The sequence below is a fragment of the Psammomys obesus genome, unplaced genomic scaffold (assembly GCF_907164565.1).
Source record: "Psammomys obesus unplaced genomic scaffold, mPsaObe1.curated_primary_1811, whole genome shotgun sequence".
Lineage (NCBI taxonomy): Eukaryota > Metazoa > Chordata > Mammalia > Rodentia > Muridae > Psammomys > Psammomys obesus.
In genome coordinates this window covers 10,236,098-10,261,802 of record NW_026585689.1, presented here as the reverse complement: position 1 = coordinate 10,261,802, position 25,705 = coordinate 10,236,098, and the positions used below count along the sequence as shown (strand labels likewise).

General features: G+C 39.2%; 1 protein-coding gene across 3 annotated transcripts in view; it reads right to left on the bottom strand.

Annotated features, from left to right (window-relative positions):
- Positions 1-25,705, bottom strand: part of Senp7 (SUMO specific peptidase 7) — a 127,753-nt gene that overhangs the window by 99,667 nt on the left and 2,381 nt on the right. For all 3 annotated transcript variants that reach the window (XM_055594109.1, XM_055594117.1, XM_055594126.1), the window contains exons 2-3: positions 19,794-19,840; positions 5,946-6,044 (exon numbers count right to left, since the gene is read on the bottom strand). In XM_055594109.1, the coding sequence (XP_055450084.1) occupies positions 5,946-6,044; positions 19,794-19,840 (146 nt within the window). The remainder of the gene's footprint in view (positions 1-5,945; positions 6,045-19,793; positions 19,841-25,705) is intronic.

Here is a 25,705-nt window from a genome sequence, read left to right as displayed (position 1 = left end):
TAATACCAACAATCTGACAAATGGGATCTCATGGAATTAAAAGGATTGTGTGAAGCAAGGAAATTATTTATTTTTTGAGAGTTTCATATGTGTCTTGGTCATATGCTTCCCTACCCACTCATCCTTACCTTTTTTTTTCAACGTTCAATACCAGTTTGTGCTGTGCAAATATTTTTGAGTGTGTGGTCTCTCAGTGGACTTGGTCAACGTCCTAAGAGCTATACTCTTAGAGAAAACTCACTCTCCCTCTTCCAGCAACTAACAATGGCCAATGGCTCCACATTCAGGGGTGGGATTGTGTGCCCATGCTGGGATTCGATCTGGTTTGGGCCTGAACAGGTCTTATGCGTGCTGCTATCACCAGTGCAAATTCATATGTGCAGCTTCCCTGCTCAGTCGAAAAGACAGTCATTTTACCAAGTCTGTCTCTCTGTCCCCTCTTCCATAATGATAGCCGAGCCTTGAGGGTATCATTATGCATTATTAAGCAATCATGACAGGCATTGCCATTGCTCGTGGTTACTCTCTAGTACTTGATGGAAACACCCATTCCTGTCTCTGCCTCTCAAGTGCTGGGATTAAAGGCTTACACCACCATGCTCAGCAGAATCATCAATCTTAGTAGCCTCCATATGACAGACTTTCCTACACTACCCTGCTGTGTGAACTCTGTTTCCATAAAACTTTGTTTATCCCTCTTGGAAGAAAGCCTCTGTTTCCTGAAGAAATGCCACAGGCAAGATTTTCCTGTTCCCATATCATCAATGTAGTTTAGCATGCTATGTTCATTTGGGCCCTATTCAGCCCTGCATCTGAGCACATCTGGTGATAGTGTTAAGAACCAGTGTGTATGTTTTCACTGTTTCTCTGTTCCCAATTTGAACTTTGAGTTATCTGGAATAAAAGCTGCACAGAATTGCTACTAAAGGCAATCGGGAACAGCATCACCTAGAGCCCCCCTGGTTTTGCTGAATCTTGAATTTGACTTTGATTCCTTGGCAGTAATCACTGGAGGATCACTTACTTATCTGTGAACCCTACAAGCTACAATGATTTGGCCTGTGAAGACATGCCAACTGGTGGCATGAACATTATGGGAGCAACCAAGCACTTTTTAATATAATTTAAATCCCACTCCACAAGATGAAACCCATACCTGGCACCATCATCAGACCAATAAGCTCTAGCTAGACAGGTCATAGACCCCCAGGGAGAATATATTACTGTTACGCTACTCAATGAGCATGTTAAACCTACTCCTAATGCTTTATCTCTGCACCAGTAAATGAGTGCATCTTTCAAGCTTCATCTGACGAGCTTCTCTTTGCAGTAGATGGTGATTACAGAGACCCACGACTGACAAGAACAGAGAATTAGAGACAGCAGAATGCCAGGGAAATTTTTCAAAGACTCTACAGAATGGAAGAAAATCTTTGCTGGTTCTATATATATAACAAGATTAATATCTAAAACATGCAAGGAACTCAAAACATTACCAAGAAATCAAATAACTCAGCTGGGCAAAGTGGTCCATGTCTTTAATCCCAGCAGTCAAGAGGCAGTAGCGGAATCTCTCTGTAAATCTGAGGCCAGGCTGATCTACATACCAAGTTCCAAAGCAGGCCAAGGCTACACAGTAAGATCCCATCTTTTAAAAAAAAAAATCAAATAGCTCAATCAATAAGTGGGCTGCTGAAGAAAAAGCTGAAACACAAATGGTCAATAGTCACATGAAAAAAAAATGTTCAAAGTCACTTGCTATCAATCAATACAAATTAAAACTCACTGAGATTCCATTTTAGCCTAATCAGAATGGCAGTAATTAGGCAAAGAAGGAGTAACAACTGCATGCGAAGATATAGATAAAGGAAAAATCACTGCTGGTGGGGAGAGCTGGTCTGGCAACTATGGAAATAAGCACAGAACTATCATATGAGCCAGATATACTACACTTCTTGGTATTAAAGGGTTCCAGGTCAACAAATCACAGAAAGACTTGGACATCAATGTTTACCGCAGCACCGTTCAACAGCTAAGTTATGAAACAAACCTCAATGTTAAGGAAAATGTAATATAAATAGACTAGACAGACAGACAGATAGATAGATTTTTTTTGTTCATACATAAAAATCAGTGATGTTATGTCATTTGCAGCCAAATGGATGCAAATAGAGATATTCAAAGAGAAACTAAGTCAATCTCAGAAAAACAAAATTTTTTTCCGTATTTTTTTACTCACTCCTAGATTTTTATATAGATACACAAAATCGTGTTTGTGAAAGTTTGGATGAAACTGTCTAGAAGAACAAAAAGGACTAAATGAAGAATGAGGAGGAGAAAGGGAAGGGAGAAGGAGAAGTATGTGGGAAAATATACTCAACATACAATATATCTTTGAATAAAAAAATATCCTTGTATAAGAAGCAAATAAATCAAGGAGCTAATAAGCTTACAGTACAATTTCCTTCTTATTCAACTTTAAATTTTATTTTTAATTACATGTCTCGAGTAGGTGTATTCATGTTAGTGCAGATGCTCATGGAGGACAAAGGCATCAGATCCCATGGAACTGCAGTTACAGGGGCTTGTACAGCCTCATGTTGGGTGGTAGGAACTAAACTCAAATCCTGCAAGAGCAATACACACTCTTAAATGCTGAGCCATTCAGATCCTTCCTTTACAATTCTAATGACAGAAATGAATCTTCATATAGTTTAATGCTATGAACTTGGGAAGGTGGCTCACCTCTATAATGTAGGTAATTATTCAGGAGTCTGAGGCAAGATTACTACAAGTTCTGTGCCAGTGTCAGCTACATGGTGAGTTCTAGGCTATCCTGAGCTACAGTGAGAGACCCTGTTTTGAAAAATGACTGAACCCAGGTACAGCCGCTGATGAGATGGCTCTGTGAGTAATAATACTTGCTGCAGTAACTCGGTGTCCTCAGTTCAATCCCCAGAATCCTCATTAAGTGAAAGAAAAGCACAGCCTCCATAAAGCTGTCGTCCAGCCTCTGCATGCACACTAAGTACTCTCGTGCTCCATCAAGGACGAATACACAGAGAAAAAAAATAAGCCTTTTTTTATTTAAAATAGGGTTTCAAGTGACAGCTCATCTTGTGAAAGCACACCAGTAATCCTTAGAGTTCTTTCTTTCCAAATTGGACCAAACAAATGGCTCCCACAGAGGAGTGTAATGAGAAGGGTTTTTCTGCCATGAACAGAGGAATAAACGGAGAATACCCCATCGCCACATCTTTTAGGCATCTGGACAGATTTAGAAATTTGTCATGGAGAAGGGGATAGCAGATGTACATAATGATTCCAGGCTTAACAAAGCTAACAAAGAAATATGGGTTACACACTGTGACACTATCAAAGCCAAAAAAAAAATTAATTTTCTACCTTTCAAACTGGCAAACCATTTACTATGAGTGTGTTTATTGCTTTGCCTACCTATGATGAAAATACCTGGCAGAACACCTTAAGAAGAGGAATTACTTCTTTTTATTAAGGTTTCAGAAGTGTCAATCTATCAGAGCAGGGGAGGTGTGGTGGCTCGCATGATCTAGTAGATGGGTTTTTTTTAACATATATTTGAATGCTTGGTAAGCAGGGAGTGGAACTGTTTAAAGGGATTACAATAACTAGGAGGTGTGACCTTGTTGATAGAAATGTGTCACTGGGGGTGGGCTTGAAAGTTTCAGTAGCCCATGACAAGCTCAGTCTTTCACTGTCTCTCTGGGCCTGTGGCTCAGCAGGTAGCTCTCAGCTACTACTCCAGCACCATGCATGAAACCATGTTCCCCACCATGACTATTATGGACTAAACCTCTGAAACTTGCTCTATAAGCAAGCCCGCAATTAAATGCTTCCTTCCCTAAGAGCTGTGTTGGTCATGGAGTCTCTACATAAGAGTACAACAGTGACTAAGCCATGTGCAAACCAGGAATCAGCAAGAGCAATAAGACAGCTGTCCACAAAGGAGGAGGGAAGGCTTAAGAAAAGCCTGCCCTGCTGTCACCATTCCTGTTACCTCCAGACTCACCCCTGGGAGATATTTCTCATATGTAAGCCATCCAGTCGATAGCATTTGCTATGCTAGCCAGAACTAAAACAGCTACAAATAGATAAAGTCGCATCTGAAAAAAAAATATTTTTAAAAAACTCAAGTTTGACCTAGTGGTGCAAGTCTATCATCCCGGCTGATCAGGAAGCTAAGAAGCGAAGATCAAGAATTTAAGGCCTGTCTGGACTACAGAGAGAATTCAAAACCAATCTAGGTGACTTAGCAAGAGCCTGTCTCAAATTTTTAAAGTTGAAAAGGACTGGGGTATACTTCAGTGGTGGAGGGCTTGCCTAGAAATACAAGGCCCTACGTTTAAGCCTCACTACAAAAGTAAAGAAAAAAAAAAAACAATCGTTTTTTACTTCAAGCAAAAGAAAATAATTATTAGAGCTTTTTGAAAATCACTAGGAGACTGGAGAGATGGCTCAGTAGGTAAAGAGCCTGCTTTGCAAACACTAGGACCAGAGTTCAATCTCAGAACCCACTTTTTAAAAGAGGAGGGGTGGGGTATATAGTCCCAATTCTGGTACCAGGGAGTGCCTGGGCGTCCCTAGGCAGCCAGCCTAAGCTACTTGGTGAGTTCTAGACCAGTGAGTAAGCCTGTCTTTAAAAAAGAAAAAAAGGTAGACAGCACCTGAGGAAAACAAGTGAAGTTGTCATCTGGCCTCTGCGTACACATGTACCCTAACCCACACATTAACACAAGACACATATTCACACATCAAGAAAAAAAAAAGGTACAGTAGCAGTATTTGGGAGGCTGAAACAGGAAAAGAATTTAGGAGTTTTAAACCAGGCTAGGCTAGTTTGTGAGGCTCTGTGTCAGAAAAAAAAGAAGGGTGTGGAGCCAAGTGCAGCAGTACATACCTGTAAGTCCCAGGTACTCAGGGTGCTGAGGGAGGAGTCCCTTTAGCCCAACAGTCCAAGACCAGCCTACGCAACATAACCAACCCCATCTCAAACAGCAAAAATAACAAAATTCTGCTATAGGTAACTCTCATTATCAGTTATCAGAACACTCTACTAATAATGAATTGTGATTTTAGAGTCTAAGTATATAATCATAATCTTTTTTTGCATTTTTTTAATTATACTTTATTTACTTTGTATCAGGGGAGGAGAGAGGGTACTAGAGGGGGGATACAAAGTAAATCATAATCTTTTTTAAAACATTTTTTAAGTTTTATTTATGTGTGTATATATACATACACACACACACACACAAATGTCCATATATACATAAACGTGTGTATGTGTGTATCTATGTGGGTATCTGTGTGTCTATGTACATATATATTTGTATGGATTTTTGTGCATATATATATACACACACATATATATGTGGGTATTTTGTATTCAGGTATGTCTATGCACCATGTACGTGCCCAATACTTGCAGAGGTAAGAAGAGAGCGTCAGGTGCCCTGCAACTGGACTTAGAGACAGTTGTGAGCCATGTGGGTACTGGGAACTGAACCTAAGTCCTCTAGAAGCGTAACTAGTGCTTCGAACCGTTGAACCATCTCTCCAGTCCCCAGAGTACCTTTTGAAATACAGCTATAGTATGAATTAAGAGATAATGAATTCTTTTAAATGAGGAAAGAATAAACAAGTTTGCTAAACCTAAATTTTCAGTGACCTTAAGATGATTTATTTTCTGAGATTCAAATTTCATAAATCAGCCATATATAAGCCATATTAAACTGAAGACCCAAGATCCTAATCTCCAAGTTTTATTTTAACGTGTGTCAGAAATAAGCTACTATAAAACCTGTAGTTAAATAGAAAATAAAAAATGACACAGAAGGAAATAAGAATTTATTTACTAAAATTAGTTTAAACAAACCAAATACAATATACTTGAAAAGTCAATTTACCCCCTCCAGAGGGAGATCCCAGTGTTCTGAGCCTCCGCGTTTGGACAACGGCAACTGAACAAGAGCATCCTCTGACTTTCCAGCTAGCAACTTCTTTATCTGAAACCAGGACAAGAAAATAATTAGTTTAATTGAAATATATAGAAGAACCCAATCAGCTAAAATAGGTACTGTCGAGAACTCTACATAAATATTTTAATTATTTTAAAGATTTAAATTAAATGCTTAATTTATAAGAAATCAAATACAGTTGTATCAAAATTATCTTCTGGTCTAATATCTACTTAGAAGTGAGTATACCATGTGTGTCTTTCTGCTTCTGGGATACCTCACTCAGGATGATCTTTCCTAGTTGCCTGCAAATTTCATGATTTCCTTGTGTTTAATTGCTGAGTAGAATTCCATTGTGTAAATGTGCTACAATTTCTATATCTATTCCTCAGTTGGGGGACATCTAGGTTGTTTCCAGGTTCTGGCAATTACAAATAAAGCTGCTACAAACATGGTTGAGCAAATGTCCTTGCTGTGTACTTGAGCATCTTTTGTATATATGCCTAGCAGTGGTATAGCTGAATCTTGAGGTAGGGTCAGATGGAAAGGGAGAAGGAACCTCCCCTATCAGTGGACTTCGGGAGGGGCATGGACTAGAAGAGGGAGGGAGGGCAGGATTGGAAGGGGATAAGGGAAGGGCCTACAGCTGGGATACAAAGTGAATAAATTGTAATAACTTTAAAAAAGAGGTAAATAAAAAGAAAAATATCTTCTGGTGAGCATAAAATTAGGTAGATGAAAAATTGTACTAGCTTCCAAAATACTGTTCTCTTGCCTGGACTCTTCCTCTTCTCATCTTTCTAAGGCAAGCTATAGTTATGTGTGATACAAAGCTAATCGTGACTGAAATACACAAAATACAGTCATGGCACTTGTCACTTATGAGTGAAACTCTACACATTCAGGGTTGTTTCACATCACCCACAGATTAAAACTCTATAAATCAACCTTGAGTTGCTGAACTTTCTGCAGACATGCTGCATTTTGTTTTATCTCTAGTTACTTTTATATACTATTTCTGCAACCTAGACAACTCTTCCCTGTATTCATTTTTATTAAACACTCTAGACTTGTCTGAGAAGTATCTTCATAAGAACCATCCTTATTTGAAACCACTCCTTTCTCTGTATGTTAGTGGGTGCATATTTATTTTTAAATTATGTTTTTTACTCAGACCATATTCAGTTATATGTCTATACAGCTGTCTTCAATCTGCATAATCCTCCTAACCTGAGGCTCTGGGCCATTCATTTTCTTTCTTTTTTGTCTGTGTTTTGAAAAAGGGTCTGTGTCACCCAGCTGACCTAGGACTTACTAAGTAGACAAGGCTGGCCTCAACTTGGGGCAATCCTCCTGTTTCTGCTCCCAGGCTTCTGTCCACTATACCTAGTACTTAATAACTTTTGTATGTCTAATCTATATAACTCATGATTAGCTAAACTTTAAAAATGAATGTGCCAGGAGCCAAGGCCAGCGAGTGGAAAGTTACAGACAGCTGCAACAAGGTCATAGATGAGAGATTTACGTTTCTGGAACCTATGAGACATCTGTGTGTCAGGCTAGACATTTTGAGATATCTTAGCTGACATTCTTGTAGTATCTCTTTTAGTAAACATTCTTGCGGTGTTCTGCATCATCATTAATCACCCTGTTATGTTTTGTAAACTATATTGCTGACACATTTTCCCTTCCTGCCTTCTCCCTATAAAGTTGTGTGAAATTTTTCAAATAAACAAGAGCGAGATCAGACTATAGACTTGCTCTCATTCTTTGTGTCTCTTGTCGCCTCATTCTTTTCGCCCCTCCTTAGGAACTCGTTGAACTCCCGCTGGACGGTACTTGAATGCATGACATGTAACAAGTTAGAAATCATTTGTTTAAACTTTAAATTCCTCAAATGTATAAATAACTAAGTATTAAAGAACACACAGTAATCCCTTAGAAGAGAGCTCCAGGTGTGCAGCAGAGCACATATACATAGCATACATAAGGCCCTAGGCTCAATTACCAACCCCTTCCTCCTCAACCAGGACTAATATCCAACTCTAACCTGTTAACCCTGGGAATTTCTACAAGAAAGCCTAAGTTGGAAGGCTAGAATAAATGTAAATTAGATTGCATTCCTAAAGCTAACCCCCAAGCTCTATTCTCTATATGGCAGGCAGATTTAGCCTGGTCTAAAGGTAGGCCCCAAGGTATAGGACAGCCAAGGCAGAGAAACCCTGTCTCGAAAAAAAAAAATTACTTCATAATGTAATAACCTTCATAACTGCAATAATCTTAATGCAGCATTTTGTGATTTTCAACTATTTTGTGGTTGACAACTAGGTAGTCAGACAAGAGAGAGACACATGAAACAAGAATGCATGCCAAGTAGTAGTATGTGGTTGTATCTGGTTATTCTTCTCTAAAAACTAAAAGATTTACTTTTTTTTAAATTTATATTTATGTCTGTGAGCATGTTTGAGGCCAGAAGATGGCATCAGATCCCTTGAAACTGGAGTTGTGGGCAGTTGAGGGCTGCTGCTACATGGGTGCTGAAACTGAACCCACATCCTCTGTGAAAAGCATTAAGTGCTCTCAACTGCTGAGCCATCTTCTATAGTTCCACGTGTACAGGTGATCCCACTAGCATCTCCCACTAGCCTCACACAGGTGTCCCCACTAGCCTGCCTTTCAAGGGCCTAGCAACCTCTGATGTCATCAACTACCACAACTGCCAGGTGCGCCACAGGTGTGTGCCACCAAGTGTGTGCCGGCCAGGTGTGTGCTGTATAAAAAGGACCCACCTGCCACCTCGGTCTCTCTTACTCTTTCTCTTACTCTCTCTCTGTTTCTCTCACTCACTCTGTCTCTCAGTCTCTTCCTCTTTTTCTCTCTCTGTTATGGGCATCTTCATCTCTCTTCCTTCCCCTGTACCCTCTCTCTCCTCTCCTCCCCTTATCCCACAATAAACCTCCTTTATACCAACTATATTGCAGTGGGCTTTTAATCATTACAACACCATGGATAGTCTTTTTGTTCAACTGAATTTTCTAATACACACACACATACACACACACAAACTAGCTTTGCTTTGAAAATAATCTTAAGTACTTAGAAACTCAAAGTATTATGTCTTATGCCTCTATCAAGCAAAGCTTTCACGCTTTCCGTAATTTATTGCAACTACCTACTTTTAAGAGAAAAAGTGATCATAGAAGCTAAATACTATCAAGAATTTAATGTTAACTTTCAAAAGAACTCTAGATTTTTTTAATGTACCACTGTACTTTTAGATGTGTAAGTTATGTTATAGTTTATAGTTATAATAAAAAATACTGTTGGGAGGGGGCTAATATAATCATTTTATAAAATTCTCAAAGAATTGATATTTTTAAAATATAGTGTTAATAAACAATTAATAAAACATTAAAAATGAAGAAAAGGAAAAGCTAAAATAAGACTAGTAGTATAAGACTAGTAGTATTAGACTAGAATCTGAAGTCTCAATAGTGAGCTCATTTCTTAATATTTGTACAGACAGAAAATACAGAGGTAAAACTATAAGAGAGATGGGGGAATTAGTGCAAGTGCATATGTATTTTCTAGCTCTTTTTACTGAGAATGACTGGAACAAATGAAACTACTCCAGAGGCAAAGGGACATGCCACATGGAGATCTGGATTTCTAAATGTAACTCTTCTACTTAAAAACAAAACAGCACAAGTTGATGGATAGTCTTGATGGGCAAGTGGGCTGAAAGGCATCTGCACTGCACCGAGACTAGTAAAGCACACCTGAGAGTCTGTGCGGGTGTTTGGCCCGAGAGATGACTCAACCCCTGACATAACTAACGTCCCTGGAACACAGAGGAAGTGCAGACTGCGAAGCTTAGCTAAGGGAGTAGCTCACTGGGGGGCATGCCTTTGAAGCATGCTCTTCTGGCCCAGGACTACTTCTTGGCTTCCTGATGGCCTAGAAGTGAACAGCTTTTCTCTACCATACCCTTCCTCCATGATATTTCAGCCGTGCCATGGCCTAAAAGCAATGACTGAAACTAGGAGGCAAAATAAATACACTTCCTTTGAACTGTTTCTCTCATATGTCACAGCAACAGTCCAACTAACAAAATCAGCATCCTGTGGTGACAAACATGTTGCAATGCTAAAAAGCACTTTAAAAAAAAAAAGCACCACGTCACAAGGGCACAGGAGGGCTGGGAAAATATATTAGTCAGTATGCTGCGTACTTTGAAAGCACGAACCTGAATTCAGTCCTAAGAATTGACTTTAAATATTCATGTACGTTTAAACATATGTGCATATACATATACAAATCATACATAAACATATGCATGGTGACACTTACACACTTAGCACTGGAAAGGTGCAAACCCACAGATCCCTGGGGTTCATGGAACAGTCAACCCTACTTTTTAAGTTCCAAGACAGAAAGAGATACTGTCCAAAAAAAGGAGAGGTGGTGGGGGGTGGGGGAATGGGGGTGTAGGGACAACAGACAAATGCCCAAGGAATGACCCTGAGGTTGTCCTCCACATGCCAGCATACAGCTGTGCCACATAACAATGCACACCCAGCAGTGCAGGGGCTTCACTAGGCCCCTTGCCAAGGTTGGCCTGAGCCATTTGCAGCGGCTGAGGAGGACGAGGGAGGGGGCAGGGGAGAGTGGGGAGGCCGGGCCGGGAAGCAGGTTCAGTGCGGGCCTTGCAGGGGAGGTAAGCTAGAGTGAGGCTCACAAGGAAGCCTGTAAGGCTCTTCCATGGGAGCACTTACACATGGCTGGGCGGGGCTCAGCACCAGAGCTGCGACAGCCCAGAAGCTGCTGAGCACCTAGAGAGCTGGGAAAAACTCCTCCCCCTGCCTCCAGGCCAGCCTAGCAGGGAAGTGAGCGGCAGGCGCTCAACACGCCCCCTTCCTCCTCTCTTCCCTCCTCCCACCCAGGGAGCTTAAGTCGATTGCAACTTGCAGACCATGCAGCAATGTAGGAAGAAAACTGCTCTTAGCTGTAATGTCTAGAATTACAGCTAAGTCCAATAAAAAGAGTTTTATCCGTCTGTTTAAATATATGGCCATTATATGATTATTTTCAACTGATCTTAAATGGCTAATATGACCAAAAATAATTGGGTACATTTTAAGGTTAAATTCAAATTCTTGGTAAAACATGTATATGTGCCTATGTGTTTATAAGGTCTATGAATGCACATGTTTAAATAACAACAATGTAAATTGCCACATTGTGTGGCTCAGGAAAAGAACAAAGGTTGCAAAGTCTCTGAGTCAAATGATTTTGTTTCCTTTTAGGATAAAAAGGAAGTCTTATTCTAAGTTAATATTAGTTCTAAAGATTAAATTGTTTGCACTGATAAATTTTGGTCTTAAAATCTAGTTTTGACTTTTAAAATTATGGTTATGCTTTGTGAATTCACTCCTAAAGAAGATATTTTGTTTTGATATTGCAAAATGTTTTTAAAAATGTTTAGATGTTTAAGGTGATAAAACGTTTACAGTTTATCAAGTTTTTTAAAGTAATAACCCTTAAACAGTCTAACAAAGAACCTGAAACAGTTTCCCAACCCTTTAGAAAATTAAAGAAAATTTTTGATGGAAGTTTTTATGTTGTCTAAAAATCAAGAGAGAAGGCAAAAAGACTGGAATAATAAATAAAAGGGATAGCAAAGAAAAAAAAATAGCTTGTCTAAAGCAAGAATGTCTGGTTAAGCCAGAAGAACAAAGCTAGGAACCTGAAGGTACATAGAATGTTATGAAAGGTCCGTGTATGTATGTAAAAGCCAGAAGGCATATGAATTATGTTTGCTTTAGTTCTTTATACCTGCAAATATGATTTGAGAAAGAACTGTAAAATATGTTGTACTTCATTTAAAAGGCTGGTGATTCTTCATTGCAAAATGTTTTCTTATGTTCTTTTAAAGAAAAAAATCTGGCTGACAGGTTTGATGTGGACAGAATAATTCATACAGTTTAAAATTGTTCTATACTGTTCTGTTTGTTCTGTACTGTTCTGTTAGGCAACTGGTTCTAAAACTTATTTGATCCCAGTGTGTAAAGCTTTTTGCTGTTAAGTTTTAAAGAAGATGGTGAGATTCATAAGATTTGCTAGCCCCTTTATAAATTGTGCCCGATTAAAGGTCTTGCTTTCATTTTAGTCCAGAAAGAGCAGATTTAAAGTTACGCTAAAAATTGAGCTTTACGTAGTCCCTTTGTTTAGGTTGTTTTCTAAAGTTAAATTTAGGATGGGTAACCATGAAGTTTGCCTATATAGATCTACTTAAGGTCTGGTTATAAAACATGCATCTAAGGAATATGCCAGAATTAGAGATTATAGCATTCTGTTTTATAGAATGCAGCTTAGAGCAGATGATAAAAATAGACAAAGAGTAACTCAGATATGCTGGCCCTCAAGCTTGTCAGAGATCTGATGAATATGGCATTTTAACATGTGTAAGTTTATTATGACAGAGAGTCCCAAAATCCTGGCAGTAGCTCCCCCAAGGTCTCCAAGAAGATTTGGGTACAACAATCAATTACTGCGACTCTAGATTGTGGTATGCTAACCACTGGGCAATACTGCCTCAATTGGCCCACTGCTAGGGCCCAGCCTAAACTGTGGACAAAGCCATAGACATCTGGAGAGCCATTGTTTCACACTGCAGGAAGCAAGGTGAGGTCAATCTCTCATGTTCCTCTTTTCACAGAAGCAGCTTCTAACCCTCTATGTCTGATGGCTGGATCGCCTCTGCTCATGATGCCAGGAGACCACAGGAGTCAGGGACACTGCCTAGGTGATGGACTAGCTAGTCATCTCTGTCATTTTGGTTGGTACATAAATTGGTACATTTACTTAGCTCATAATTTATCCTTCTCAGGTCTCTGATCACACTGAAGCTAGGCTGGAAGGCTAGGCTAAGTTAATGGTAGCTTGGCAGCTAAAGAGCAGACAATTAGGTCCACTATCAGCTCATCAGACAGTTCATTAGTTAGAACTACGAGGTACTATATCTTTTGTGCAGAAAGGGAAACAGGTTTGCCCTGCTCACAGGCTTTACATCAGTTGTCTGTGTCTTATGATAAATAGTTGGATAAAAAGATATGGAGTTTAGGCAGGGTATATAGGAGTTTAGGTTATGAGAATCCAGAAAATGTTGTTTGGTCTTGAAAAATGTTTCTGGTTGATAAGTACAAAAAAGATTACGGAATCTAAATGTTTTAAAATATATAAATACAAATTATAATAATATAAAATTAATTTAAAACATTAAAAATGGGAGATATTTTATATTTCTTCCCTTTGCTACTCTTGTGCTTATGTTGTTACAAAATTTCAGAAGTTCAGAATTTTGGCATTGATCAATAGAGTTCTGATAAGTTGATGGAGCACTGACTGCTTACTATTCAGTCACAAGCTTGAAATTTTAATTTCCTTTGGTTGTTTTCTGAAAATAGACTTAAAGGTGCTTTTCCTCATGCTAAAAACATCTGTTTAATGTATATATCTGACCCAAAAGTCATAGCTTTTACTATGGTATTTTTAATATCTGCCATTTCTGGGGTAGACTTTGACACAAGAATAATGTAAACCTATTCCTTCTAGTTTTTTTTGTTTAAAAAAATGTATTCCTTTCTAAGTGTACAAAAAATGGCCAAGCTCCATTGGTGGCTGATTACCAACAGCTGTGCCCACAGAAGAAGTGTTAGAGTTTCAGACTGTGGACACACTTAAGTTGTTTATAAAAGATACAAAACAAACAGCTGAATGCTGCCTATTCCGTTGGATATAGTTTTACCTGTTACTCTCATAATGTTGTTGTATTAGATTTGCTGATATGTTACCTTTCTGAGTTTTTAAATATATATTTCCTTTTGTGTACCAAAAATTCATATGAGTTTCAGGAAATCAAAAGGTTATGAGACCCGGATCTGGCATAGCTCAAACGGATCCCAGATGAGTTTTTCCCTGATGTTGGGATTCCTCACTTTTCCCATTTAATAGACAGATCTTAACTTCTGTCTCTAGTCTGAATTTGTCTCAGCAGATTTTCACCTGGTTGACTCTATTTTCAGATCAGCTATGGGCTGTGAGGGGAAATCTGGACTTGTTGGAAGCTGACATGACTGCTCCCTGTCTCTTCAGTCGGATCAACTAACCAGAGACTGTTAAGGACTGCCTCACTGACCAGCCTTTGACTGGCTCCTAGTAATCTTTACTAAATTAGGAAAAACTTATGATTGGACAAAAGGCCATGATTTTGGCATCAAAGTAAGAGATTCTAGTATCTTGGGCAGGAGCTCAAAAGATCCAGGAGGAATCCTTAAAATTAAAAGGATTAAAATCCTTAATCCTTAATCCTTAAAAGCAAGCATATTTTCAAGGGGGGGGTGGGGGGAGGGAAATGGGAAATGGATCCTAGAGTTGTTTGGCTATAGACTGGATAGGGGTGTGTGTGTGTGTGTGTGTGTGTGTGTGTGTGTGTGTGTGTGTGTGTTTGTGTGTGTTGAGTGCTATATCAGAGACCAAGGGAGCTCTAAGCAGTCTTGTGACTCTTAATCTTTGATTGTAGGGTGTTGGTTAACCAGCCTTTCTTTCTGCACCTGAACTGTACTCCGTGACTGACTACTGATTTTTTAACAAAATTCTTTATTCTCTGCTGTTTTGTCATGAAGGACACATTTTACTATTTTCAAAGACAAGTCAATATAGAAGCAACCCCCTTGGGCACTCAAGGAATGGGACCCTTAGCTATTCTGCTTGTTTTTTCAATGTTTGAACCCTGCATTATAAATCGTCTGGTTATGTTTATTAGGGAAAGGATTAGTACAGTGCAAGTGCTTACGCTGAGACATTACCAAAGAGTAAATATGACTGGGCATGAAACAGAAACAAAAACCCAGATAGTTACAGACTAAGGTAACTACCCATGTACTCTCCGTAACTTTTGACCAGCATTTCAGCTTCTTTCAAACTGAGATATCAACGGTCCAATCATCAGCATTGAAGAAATTCCAGAAGATGGATCTCCGGCCCATTGTCCCATTCTACAGGCTGAAATGTTGAGTCAAAAGGGAAAAATTTTCTTGAGATAGAATCCTCACTCTACAGCTGCTTCATGATTGAAATAGTTACAAGGAGAAGGGAGAAATGAAAGAATCAGGCTAACTTTGTAATCTATGTTTCTTTACTTGCCTTATAACTTATATTTTCAAGTTTTAGGACCATGTTAATTAAAGCCTCTTAGTGCTTCTCCAGAGAACAGAGGAATGTAAAAGTTCCCGACGTTAGCCATCTGCGAGGGCAGAGATAAGGAAGAAAACAAACAGAGACCTCTACTAAGTGGAGAGAAAATTACCAGCCGGCGCCTGTGAGATAAACTTTGTTTGGAAACTGGGCCAAATGGCCCCAATCCTTCTCCTGAATAGCTCCTGACCTTTGACCCGAAGCCTGTAGCTCCCACTCCTCAGAACAGACACGGGATGAGTTAGTTAATCACTCTCCAGACATTTAACTGTAGCTATATCTCATATGGCAGGAAATTCCAAACTGACTTGAAGATCAGATATTCCCCAGATATTTATGATGGGGCTGACCAGACCTAAGGGTGCCCAGAACCAAACAATTATTTTAAAAGTTAAATACCTCGTCCAATCCTGAATTCCCGTGCCTCATCCTTTAAAATCCCAAGGCCTTTGTCTCCCAGTGCCACTCTTTGCTGACCAGCAGGGGTGACCCCACTGCCATTGCACGATAGTTAAAATAAACCTCTTGCGATTTTTGCATTGATGAGATCTGGTCTCCTGAATTCTCTTCATCCCTTCTGGAAATTAGGCTCATGCTGGGCCTAACACTAGGATGAGGAGGGGCTGTTACATTCTCCTGTTCTCCGGAAAAGGTATTGAGAGACTTTAGTTTGGCATGGGCCTATAATTCAAAAACATAGGTTATAAGACTAACCTGAGTCTCTCACTCTCTGGGTTTGCAGGAACAACAGTTTGCAGCTGGCAGGACACAGAAAAATGGTATCTAGAAGAGAGAGCTAAGTAGTCCTCATGGGTTTGGAGGAGCTCAAAAGAAAGATAGACTAGCTCAGCAAAAGGTCACAGAAAGAGATTTCTAAAGACAACTAGCAATTTGGTTGTAGAATCAGGTTATATATATATATTCTATATAGTTCAGAAAATAAAGTTACCACACTGGGCTAGCAGGTTTTTACCTCAGTTTATGCCTCCTGTGTCTTTATTGGTATAAATATGAGATAATTTAAAATAATAAATATTACAATGTACCCTCTGCACATGCACCTGCATACAAATGAATATACATATACACATACAAAACACATACACACAAGGAAACACAGAAGCTAATCTGAAAGATACCCTATTGCCAAAACTGGAAAAGTTTGACCAAGAAAATCATCATCAGTAGATTATAACAAACAGAATGAAGCAAGTATCTGAAAACAACTTGATATAAATAAATGGAAGAAGAGGGACAGCTCTCCCTTACAGAAAAATTTCCATTAAGAAGTGAAGGGAAAAAAAAAAAAAAGAAATGAAGACAGAATAAGGAAGATAGTATATACTATACTTGATCTTGGTCAAAAGGCAATGAATAAAGGAAATAGAAAACGATCAAAGAGTAACTAAGCAAGGTATACTGCTTTAACCAAACAATCAGGCTAACATCAACAATAACACACACACATGTCTATTTGGATTAAGGAATATTATTATCTAATACTTTTTAAAGCGTCATGGCTTAAAATCAACAACACTAAAGAAATGTGACAAACAAGGAAATTAAAAAGACATAACAAACATAATGGAGAATCTTTAAATTAGATCAAGGCTAATTTCTTATTCTTGATAGTCATACTATCATTATATAAGACATGAACATCAGAAGAAACTAAAAGAATAGTACACCAGAATTTTGTGTGATATTTTTGTAACCTTCCTGAGTCTAATCTATAGAGATCTGGTGCACTCTTTTGCTCTACAGGCACACATGCAGGCAGAACACTATATAGATATATATTTTTTTAATTTTTAAAAAGTCATACTAAAGAGCAGAGTAGGGCAAAAGGTGTGGCTTTAGTGGAAGAAAACATACTCAACATTGTAAAACTAGATAAATCATAAAAGAGAAAAGAGGAGGAGAACTCAGAAAAGAAAATACGGCTGCAATGTCATTCAATGCAATTCAATATTATGGCTATGTTGCCCAGACCAGCATCAAACTTCTGAGCACAGGAGACCCTCCTGAGCCTAGTGAGGTATCAGATACCTTTAATCCTCACATTTTGGAGGCAGAGGCAGTCTCTGTGAATTTGAGGCCATCCTGATCTACATAGAGAATACCAAGTAAGCCAGAATTAGACAGTGAGACACTTAATAAAAAAAGAAAAATAAGAAGGACCTCCCCGAGGGACGGGCAGCCTTACCAGGCCACCAAGGAAGACAATGCAGCCAATCCCAATGAGACCTGACAGGCTAGAGTCAGATGGAAAGGAAGGAGGACCTCCCCTATCAGTGGATTAGGGAAGAGGAATAGGGGGAGAAGAGGGAGGTGATGAGTAAGGTAGGAGGCTACAGATAGGATACAAAGTGAATAAACTGTAATTAATTTAAAAAAAAAAACAAAGAAAAAGAAGATAGTGAAAGGGAGAGGGTATTCAAAGAATGACTGGAATTCTCCTTTTAATGTCTCTCCAGTGCCTCTCTCCAGCCTGCTCGATCTTCCACTTTTTGTCATGAGCTGAAGCTGAACAACGCTTTCAACAGAAGATGAACAAATGCCAATGAGTCTCCAATACCATAAACAAAACACACTTATTTCCCTTTACTCATTTGAGCCATCTCAGTGGTCCAACACACTACCAGTCTCAAGTACCCTGATAGCAATGGAAAACAGACGGAGTCACTGGATATGACAGTATATAACCTGGCAATAAATAAATATATACATATATAAATAAATAAATAAAATAAACAAAAAATTTTTCTCTATCATTTACCCAACTTAATCTAACCTTTTAAATGGAGAAAGCATCCCTGCAAGTTTTAAGTCAGCCAATGAAAAGCAATACCTTATAGCAATGCTCTTTACTAAGGCACTCTTATTGGCTCTCATCACCCTCCTTTGCCAAATGCTACAACTGCATAACATAAAAATGTTCTAAATTATCCCAGCACTCAGGGAGGCAGAGGCAGGCAAATCATAGTTCAAGGCCAGCCTGGTCTTCAAAGGGAATCCAGGACAGCCAAGGCTACACAGAAAAATCCTGTTTCAAGAAACCAAACAAAACAGAAAGTTCTAAATTAAAGGTAAACATGTAGCTGAAAGGAGCTAGAGAGATGGATCAGAGGTTAAGAGCACTGGCTGATCTTCCAAAGGTTCTGAGTTCAATTCCCAGCAACCACATGATGGCTCACAACCATTTATAATGAGATCTGGTGCCCTCTTCTAGAGTGCAGGTATAAATGCAGGCAGAACACACAGAGAGACCCTGTGTAGAAAAAACAAAAAAAGAAGTAGCTGGGAATGGTAGAACATGCCTTTAGGACGCAGCTGATCTCTGTGGGTTTGAAGCAACCTGGTTCTGGTTCTAGTTCTAGTTCAGCCAGAGTTACATAGTAAAACCCTGTCATTTCCACTTATACATGAATAAAAAGGAGTGGAGAAAAGCAAGAACAGTTATCTAATAAGTAGTTAATTATTTTGTAAATCAGGTTATTAATAAATTTAAATAACAAAATGCCAAGAGAAAAAAATATAATTTTTTAAAGAATGATTTTTAAAACTTGTTACATAGTCGAAATTAATAATTGTTTTTTTCTAGTTTTGGCTTATACAGAATAAATGAATTTTTTAAATTTAATGCTTTATTTTGATATACCATGATCCTAGCCCTCGGGAGGTAGAACAGGAGAACCATTCTCAGCTCTACACTGCGCTCAAGGCTACCTTGTGTTCCATGAGATGCCGTTTCAATAAAACAAAGCACAGGGTCTAGAGAGTTGGCTGGGTGGTTAAGAGCACCCACATGCTGGGTCACAACCAGCTGTAAACCAGCTCTAATCCCAAGGGAACCAATACCATCTTTTAGCCTCCAATCATTATTATGATGCATAGACATACATTCAGAAAAAACACCCATACACATAAAAATTAATTAATGTTTAAAAACCTAATTAAATAAACAAAAACAAGAACACAGCCCAGGTATCATTTCCAGCATATATCATGAATATAAATCTTCTAAATCTGTTTTATTAATAAATGAATATGAGACATGTTATTCATTCACCAAAGAAACACTGAACTATGTTTTATATAAAACCTAAAGTAGCCAGGCACGGTAGCTCATGCCTGTAATTCTAGCACTGTGGGAGGCAGAGTCAGGTGGATCTCTATGAGTTCAAGGCCAGCTTGGTCTACAGAGTGAGACCAGGACAGCCAAGGCTACACAAAGAAACCCTGTCTTGAAAAACAAACAAACAAAAAATCTAAAATGAGGACTGGAATGTATACTGATTACCATAATAATTTTAAAGTCAAGTCCCACAAGGGATTCCCTTCTCAACCTTCAATTAATTAGAACACAGAATTTTCAGTACAATAATGATTCAAGTTTTACAAATAAAAAACAGCAAGGGCTTTGTTTCTCAGGGTTTCCTGAGAAACCCTGTCTCAGGAAAAAAATAAAAAATAAACAGCAAATAGCACAATGTTATTGCTATCAGTAACTTCAAAGACAAAGAACACATGAATACATACCTCCTGTAAATCAGCTGACTTTTTCCTTTTTCCCTCTGTGACAATCTCTACAAATCCAAAGACATAACAAATATTATTATTTAACATCTAAATGACATAATTTACTGAACAGGATCCTTTTATATCTATCCCTTATTTAAAATTACTTGTTATACTTATAATACACTAGGTTGTACAGACCCTAAAGGACTCTGCCTAAAAACGAAAAAGTTTTGTCATGTGTCAGACTGTCACAAATGTCTCAAAAACTAAACAGAAAGTTCCTGATAAAAACATCATACCCAGCCAGGCACAGTGGTGCAGGCCTATTAATCCCAGCACTCAAGGAGGCAGAAACAGGCGACTCACTACGAGTTGGGTGCCAGCCTGGTGGTCTACAAAGCAAGTCCAGGACAGCCACGGCTACACAGAGAAACCTTGTCTTGAAACAAACAAACAAACAAACTTCATGATAGAATCAGATGATTGGGTAAATTCTTATGGTGGGGAGCAGAGGTAAGATTATCTAGAAGCTGGCAGTATTCTACAAAAACATTTCCTTTCTGTTCTATCACACACACACACATACACATGCTGATGCACACAAGAAACCTTTTAACTCTTTACTCATCAATATTTTTCAGACTTCCTGTGGGTTTTTCTTGTATGAATTCTCTCATTCAGTGAGCAAATAGTTACTCAATAGCTACCATATACCCCTCATTTTTGCTAAGCAATGAGTATAAATAACATTTCGAAAATCAGACACAATCCAAAATTTCTCAACAATTATAACCCAGTCTGAGCATGGTGGAACATGCCTTTAATCCTAGTACTCAGGAGGAAGAGTTAGGTAGGTCTCTGTGATTTCAAGGCCAGCCTGGTAGGTCTACACAGAGCTAAGGCTAACAGTGTTAAGACCCTGTTCAAAACATAAATGTAACCTACTTAATTATATAGCAGACTTCATAATAATATTATATAAAATAAAATTAAATATTATATAAAATTTATATATTATATAAAAATATTATATAAATACATGTATACACATAACACTGAGTCATCTACTTGTGGCATTTTACTATAATTCAGTAAGAAAAGAATACTTTTTGTCAGTAAATGATGGCAAAGCAATTTTTTGTGTTTGTACATTTGAGTTCATGTATGTAATGGCATACATGACATGTGGGTGTATGCATGCGTGTGCAGGTTGCACATATCCCTAAATATATTGCAAAAACAGAGGACATCTGACGTCCTGCTCATCATTCTCTGCCTTATTCCTTTGAGACAAGGTCTCTCACTGGACCTGGAACACAGCCAGCAGCCAAGGAGCCCGCCTCGATCCTCCAGTCTCTATCCACAACTGTGCTAGGATTACAGGAGCATATAGCTACACTAGGCTTTTTAGGAGGTTGTTGAAGATTTGGACTCAGAAATACGCCTGCTCCTGCCTCTCAGGTTCTGGGATTAAATGTGTGCGCCACCCAGCTTCACCCAACTTCTTAAATCTCTCATTCAGCATGCTGTCCTTTGGCTCAACTTTCTCACTCCCCCTGAATCCTTTCCTTGACCTCACATCCTATCACATCACTTTACCCTAAGTTAAACTAAACTAATTTTTCTCTGAGTACTTACTTCTTCCTACCGCTTAATATCATTGAATTAATATAAACTTTTGTAACCCCAACCTCTGAAAACCCACTTTTTTTTTTCTTTCTTTTCAAGAACAAGTTTCCCTGTGCAGCTCTGGCTGCCCTGGAATTCGCTCTCAAACTCAGAGATCCACCTGCTTCAGCCTCCCAAGCACTGGGATTAAAGGTGTACACCACCACGGATGGCTGCCACTTCGTTCTAAAACTGAACTTATTTGCTTTCTTTATTTACCCTATATAACCTCCTTAAAAAAAGGAGGCTTTATTTAAAAAATAAAAACTCCATTTTCATAATACCTTGCCTATTGTATAGCATGCCAAGACTGTTATGTTGGTATGCAGGCAATTCAACTGGCCTGCCCTGAGGGGGCTTTACGGTCCGGACACCCTCTGTCACCACCTACATCCTACATCATCACCTGCTGCAGCCAGGTGCACAGGATATAACCTTCCTGCAACCCCACCCACACTCTCACTTCCTGTTTCCTTCAGCAACCCACCACAACCCCTGAGGGTAGACTAGTTGAATTGCCTGCACACCAACATAACACGGACTGCAACACTGACAATAAGGGAAGAGAACCTCCTCTATCAGTGGACTAGGAGAGTGGGATAGGAGAGGAAGAAGGAGGGAGGGTGAGACTGGGAGATCAGGAAGGAGGCTACAACCTGGATACAAAGTTTATAAATTGTAAATAATAATAACAACGAAAAAGATTTAACTTCTCAAATTGTATCTATATTTATCTTCATCTCCATTTTTCCCCATGTCATCAAATCTACTCCATTCCCTCCACTCTTCTAGCACCTCACCCTATTAACTACAATTTAGTTAACATATTTGTAACCCATTTTCCTCTCTACTGACACTTTTCCTACTCCCTTCCCAATCAGTCTTTACCTTTTTTTCCTTTTTTAAGACTTTGTTTCCCTACTCCAACTTGTGTAACTGTTTCATCTTCCCGCTTGTTTCTGTGGCCTACTTCCTCACCTTAACTTAGTTACTTCAGCTTCTTGAACTCTGGCTTCTCCTGCTGCTGTTAGAAACACATCATTAAAAGTAAGCTCTCTTGGCAAATCCTTCACACTATTTTACCTGAAATACTAACATTTCACCCTCTCCTTCTAAACCTATTCCTGTTCTGCCTACCTAACTGCTTGGCAGTGTCTATTTTCTCCATTTTCAACATACCTGTAAATGGGGGGGGGGGGGGTTTCATTATGTAGGCCTAATTGGCCTAGAACTTGCTATACAGACAAGGCTGGCTTTAAATTCACAGGGTGCTGGGACTGAAGCCATGTGCCACCATCCTATTCCTTTATAATTTATACTATGGATAATTTCACTCCCTTCCCTTGCTTTAAGTGCCTTCTTGGCAAAGAATGCAGCCTCACCATGATTAACTGAAGCTTTTCAGTTTGAAATTAACCAGAGTCCACTGCTTTTGAGGAACAGGACAGTGCAGGACTTTCCTTGAGGCCATGGTGTACAGAGAAATAACTTAGTACCTTGTCAAATACAGGTTCATGCAATGGCCTGGGGCCTGGGCCTTTGGAAGCTGCTGTTGTACAGATCTTGAGAACCCAACTTTTCCCCCTTTGAAGGGTTATAGTTGTCAGTTCCAAAGCCAGTAATCATCTGTACTGTGATGCACTTTGAGATTACCTTGTGTTCTCTTTGTGAAAAACTGCTTGGTTAGCTTCTTGCAGACTTTGGCCCATTGTATGATAGCTTTCTGCTGACTCTGTGCCATTTTCCCCTGCAAGCTGTATATAAGATGCTGTTTCTCTGTGTAGCCTTGGCTGTCCTGGGCTCGCTTTGTAGACCAGGCTGGCCTCGAATTCACAGAGATTCGCCTTCCTCTGCCTCCCCGAGTGCTGGATTACAGGCATGTGGCATCACACCTGGCTATGCTTCTTAGTAAACTTCTTAGTAAACTTGCTGGGCATAAGATACAGCATGTGCAAGACCTTCTGGTCCCAGCTTTCCTCTCTGCTTTATCTTTCCATCCCCTGTTTATCCTCCTTAGGACCCTGTCACTAAAGAATGGCTTGCTGGTCCAGCTCACATTATACTTCCAATACCACAAAGCAGACAAAACATGGACCAACTAGTGCCTGTTAGAAAAACATATCAAAATTTTTTTAAAAAGAAAAAAAATGTATCAGGGGATACTAATCCCTCAAGATGGAATTGAAGAAGAAATCAGGAAGCACTCAGCTACATTTTTATTTATTTATGGGGGTAAGGGAGCATCTATATCCCAGTGCCCATGTGGAGGTCAGAGGACAGTGATCAGGAGTTGTCTGTCTCCCAGCACCATGTGAATTCATGTGTCAGTCTTGGCAGCAAGCACCTCTACCCACTAAGCCATCTCACCAATCCTCACAGCCACTTTTTTTTTTCCAAGACAGGGTTTCTCTATGTAGTCTTGGCTTTCCTGACCTCTTCTTTATGTTTTTAATTGAAACAGAATTTTATCAGTTTCTCCCCTTCCTCTCCTCCCTTCAGCCTCTCTCTGCTACTCTCACTTAAAAGCCACTCTTTTTCTTAAAGTATTTATTTATTATTATTTATGCAGCATTCTGCCTGCACACCAGATCTCTCTATAGAAAGGTATGAGCCACCATGTAGCTGCTGGGAATTGAACTCCATACCTTTGGAAGGACAGCCAGTGTTCTTAACTCCTGAGCCATCTCTCCAGCACACAAAAGCCACTTTCTTGACAAGACACAATGCACAAGAACACACAAAGAATTTGGAAATGCTGAAGGTATTTTGGTTTTAAACCCAAACTAGTTATTTTTTAGCCACAGAACTTTTTTCCCCAAAGTATGGCTAATTAATGTGAACTGGCAGTAAAAGAAGTTAAAGCTATGGATACCATATTTAGAGACCAGATTTTGAATCCTGGCCCTGTTTCTAACACTAGCTCTTACCAACAGATGCTTCTGATTCCTAAATCCCAGCTTCATCCATAAATCAAAAGTAATAAATCACTTGTAAAAGTTTTTGGGAAGGATTAGAGTTTGTAAAGTTCCTACTGTAGTCTGGCAGGGAGGCAGCCGGTAAGAGCGTACTCCGCCGATCTCATCTTCAGACGGCGTGGAGCTCTGTGATCAAGTGATTGGGAAGACAGAGTACCGAGCCATTGTACATGATGTGTACATGACCCTCAGGTATGCAGAAGAGATTTAGTCTAAAACAAAGTCCAGAAAACTGGGTCACGCTAAAAGGAGGTAATATTACTCTGCCACAAACTGTTTCCAGGGGTTGGAGAGTTGGCTCAGCTGTTAAGGACACTTTGCAGAGGATGCAAGATCGATTCCCAGCACCCACATGGCAGCAGCTCACAACTATCTGTAGCTCCAGTTCCAAAGGATCTGATATCCTCTCCTGACCTCCAAAGGCACCAAGGATCACAAATGGTGCACATATGTCCATGCAGTAAAGATACCCATAGACATAAAATAAATACATAAATCAAAATGAAAATATTTTAAGATGGGAATGGTGGCATAAGCCTTTAATCTGAGTACTCAGGAAGCAAAGGCAGGCAGATCTATGAGTTTGAGGCCTGTTCTACACAGCAAGTTCCAGGACAGCATATTTCAGTTAATATACTTACGAAAAATCAAATATAGTATTAAGCAACATTTGTTAATGCTCATGTGATATAACTAGAGGCATGTCAGAGAAAATGCTAAAAAAAAATTCCATCTCTGAATGGGTCTGATGATATATTACTCTGCAAAAAAGCCATTTCCAGAGGAAAGTTCTTCAGAGAAAAAATTTCTCTAGAAATGAAAAGCAACATCTTTTATGAATTTGAAGGTTTGTTTTTGTTTGTTTGGTTGGTTTGTTTTGTTTTTTCAAGACAGAGTTTTGTGTAGCCTTGGCTGTCCTGGACTCACTTTGTGGACCAGGCTAGAACTCAGAGTGATTCTCCTGCCTCTGCCTCCCAGAGTGCTGGGATTACAGGCACACGCCACTGTACCAAACTTGAATTTGAGGTTTTAATCTCAAAAGTCACTCAAAAAAGATCTTTCTTACAGGTACAGCTAACATAAATACCAGTGTGTTTTTCAAATTAGCCACTTTTTATTCTCAAAGTATATCCGTTTGGGGGCTGGAGAGATGGCTCACAGGTTAAGAACACTGGCTGTTCTTCCAAAGGTCCTGAGTTCAATTCCCAGCAACCACACAGTGGCTCAAAAGTGTATCTATCAAATAAACTATAATAACCAGATGAAGGGAATAGATTTTGCCAATGG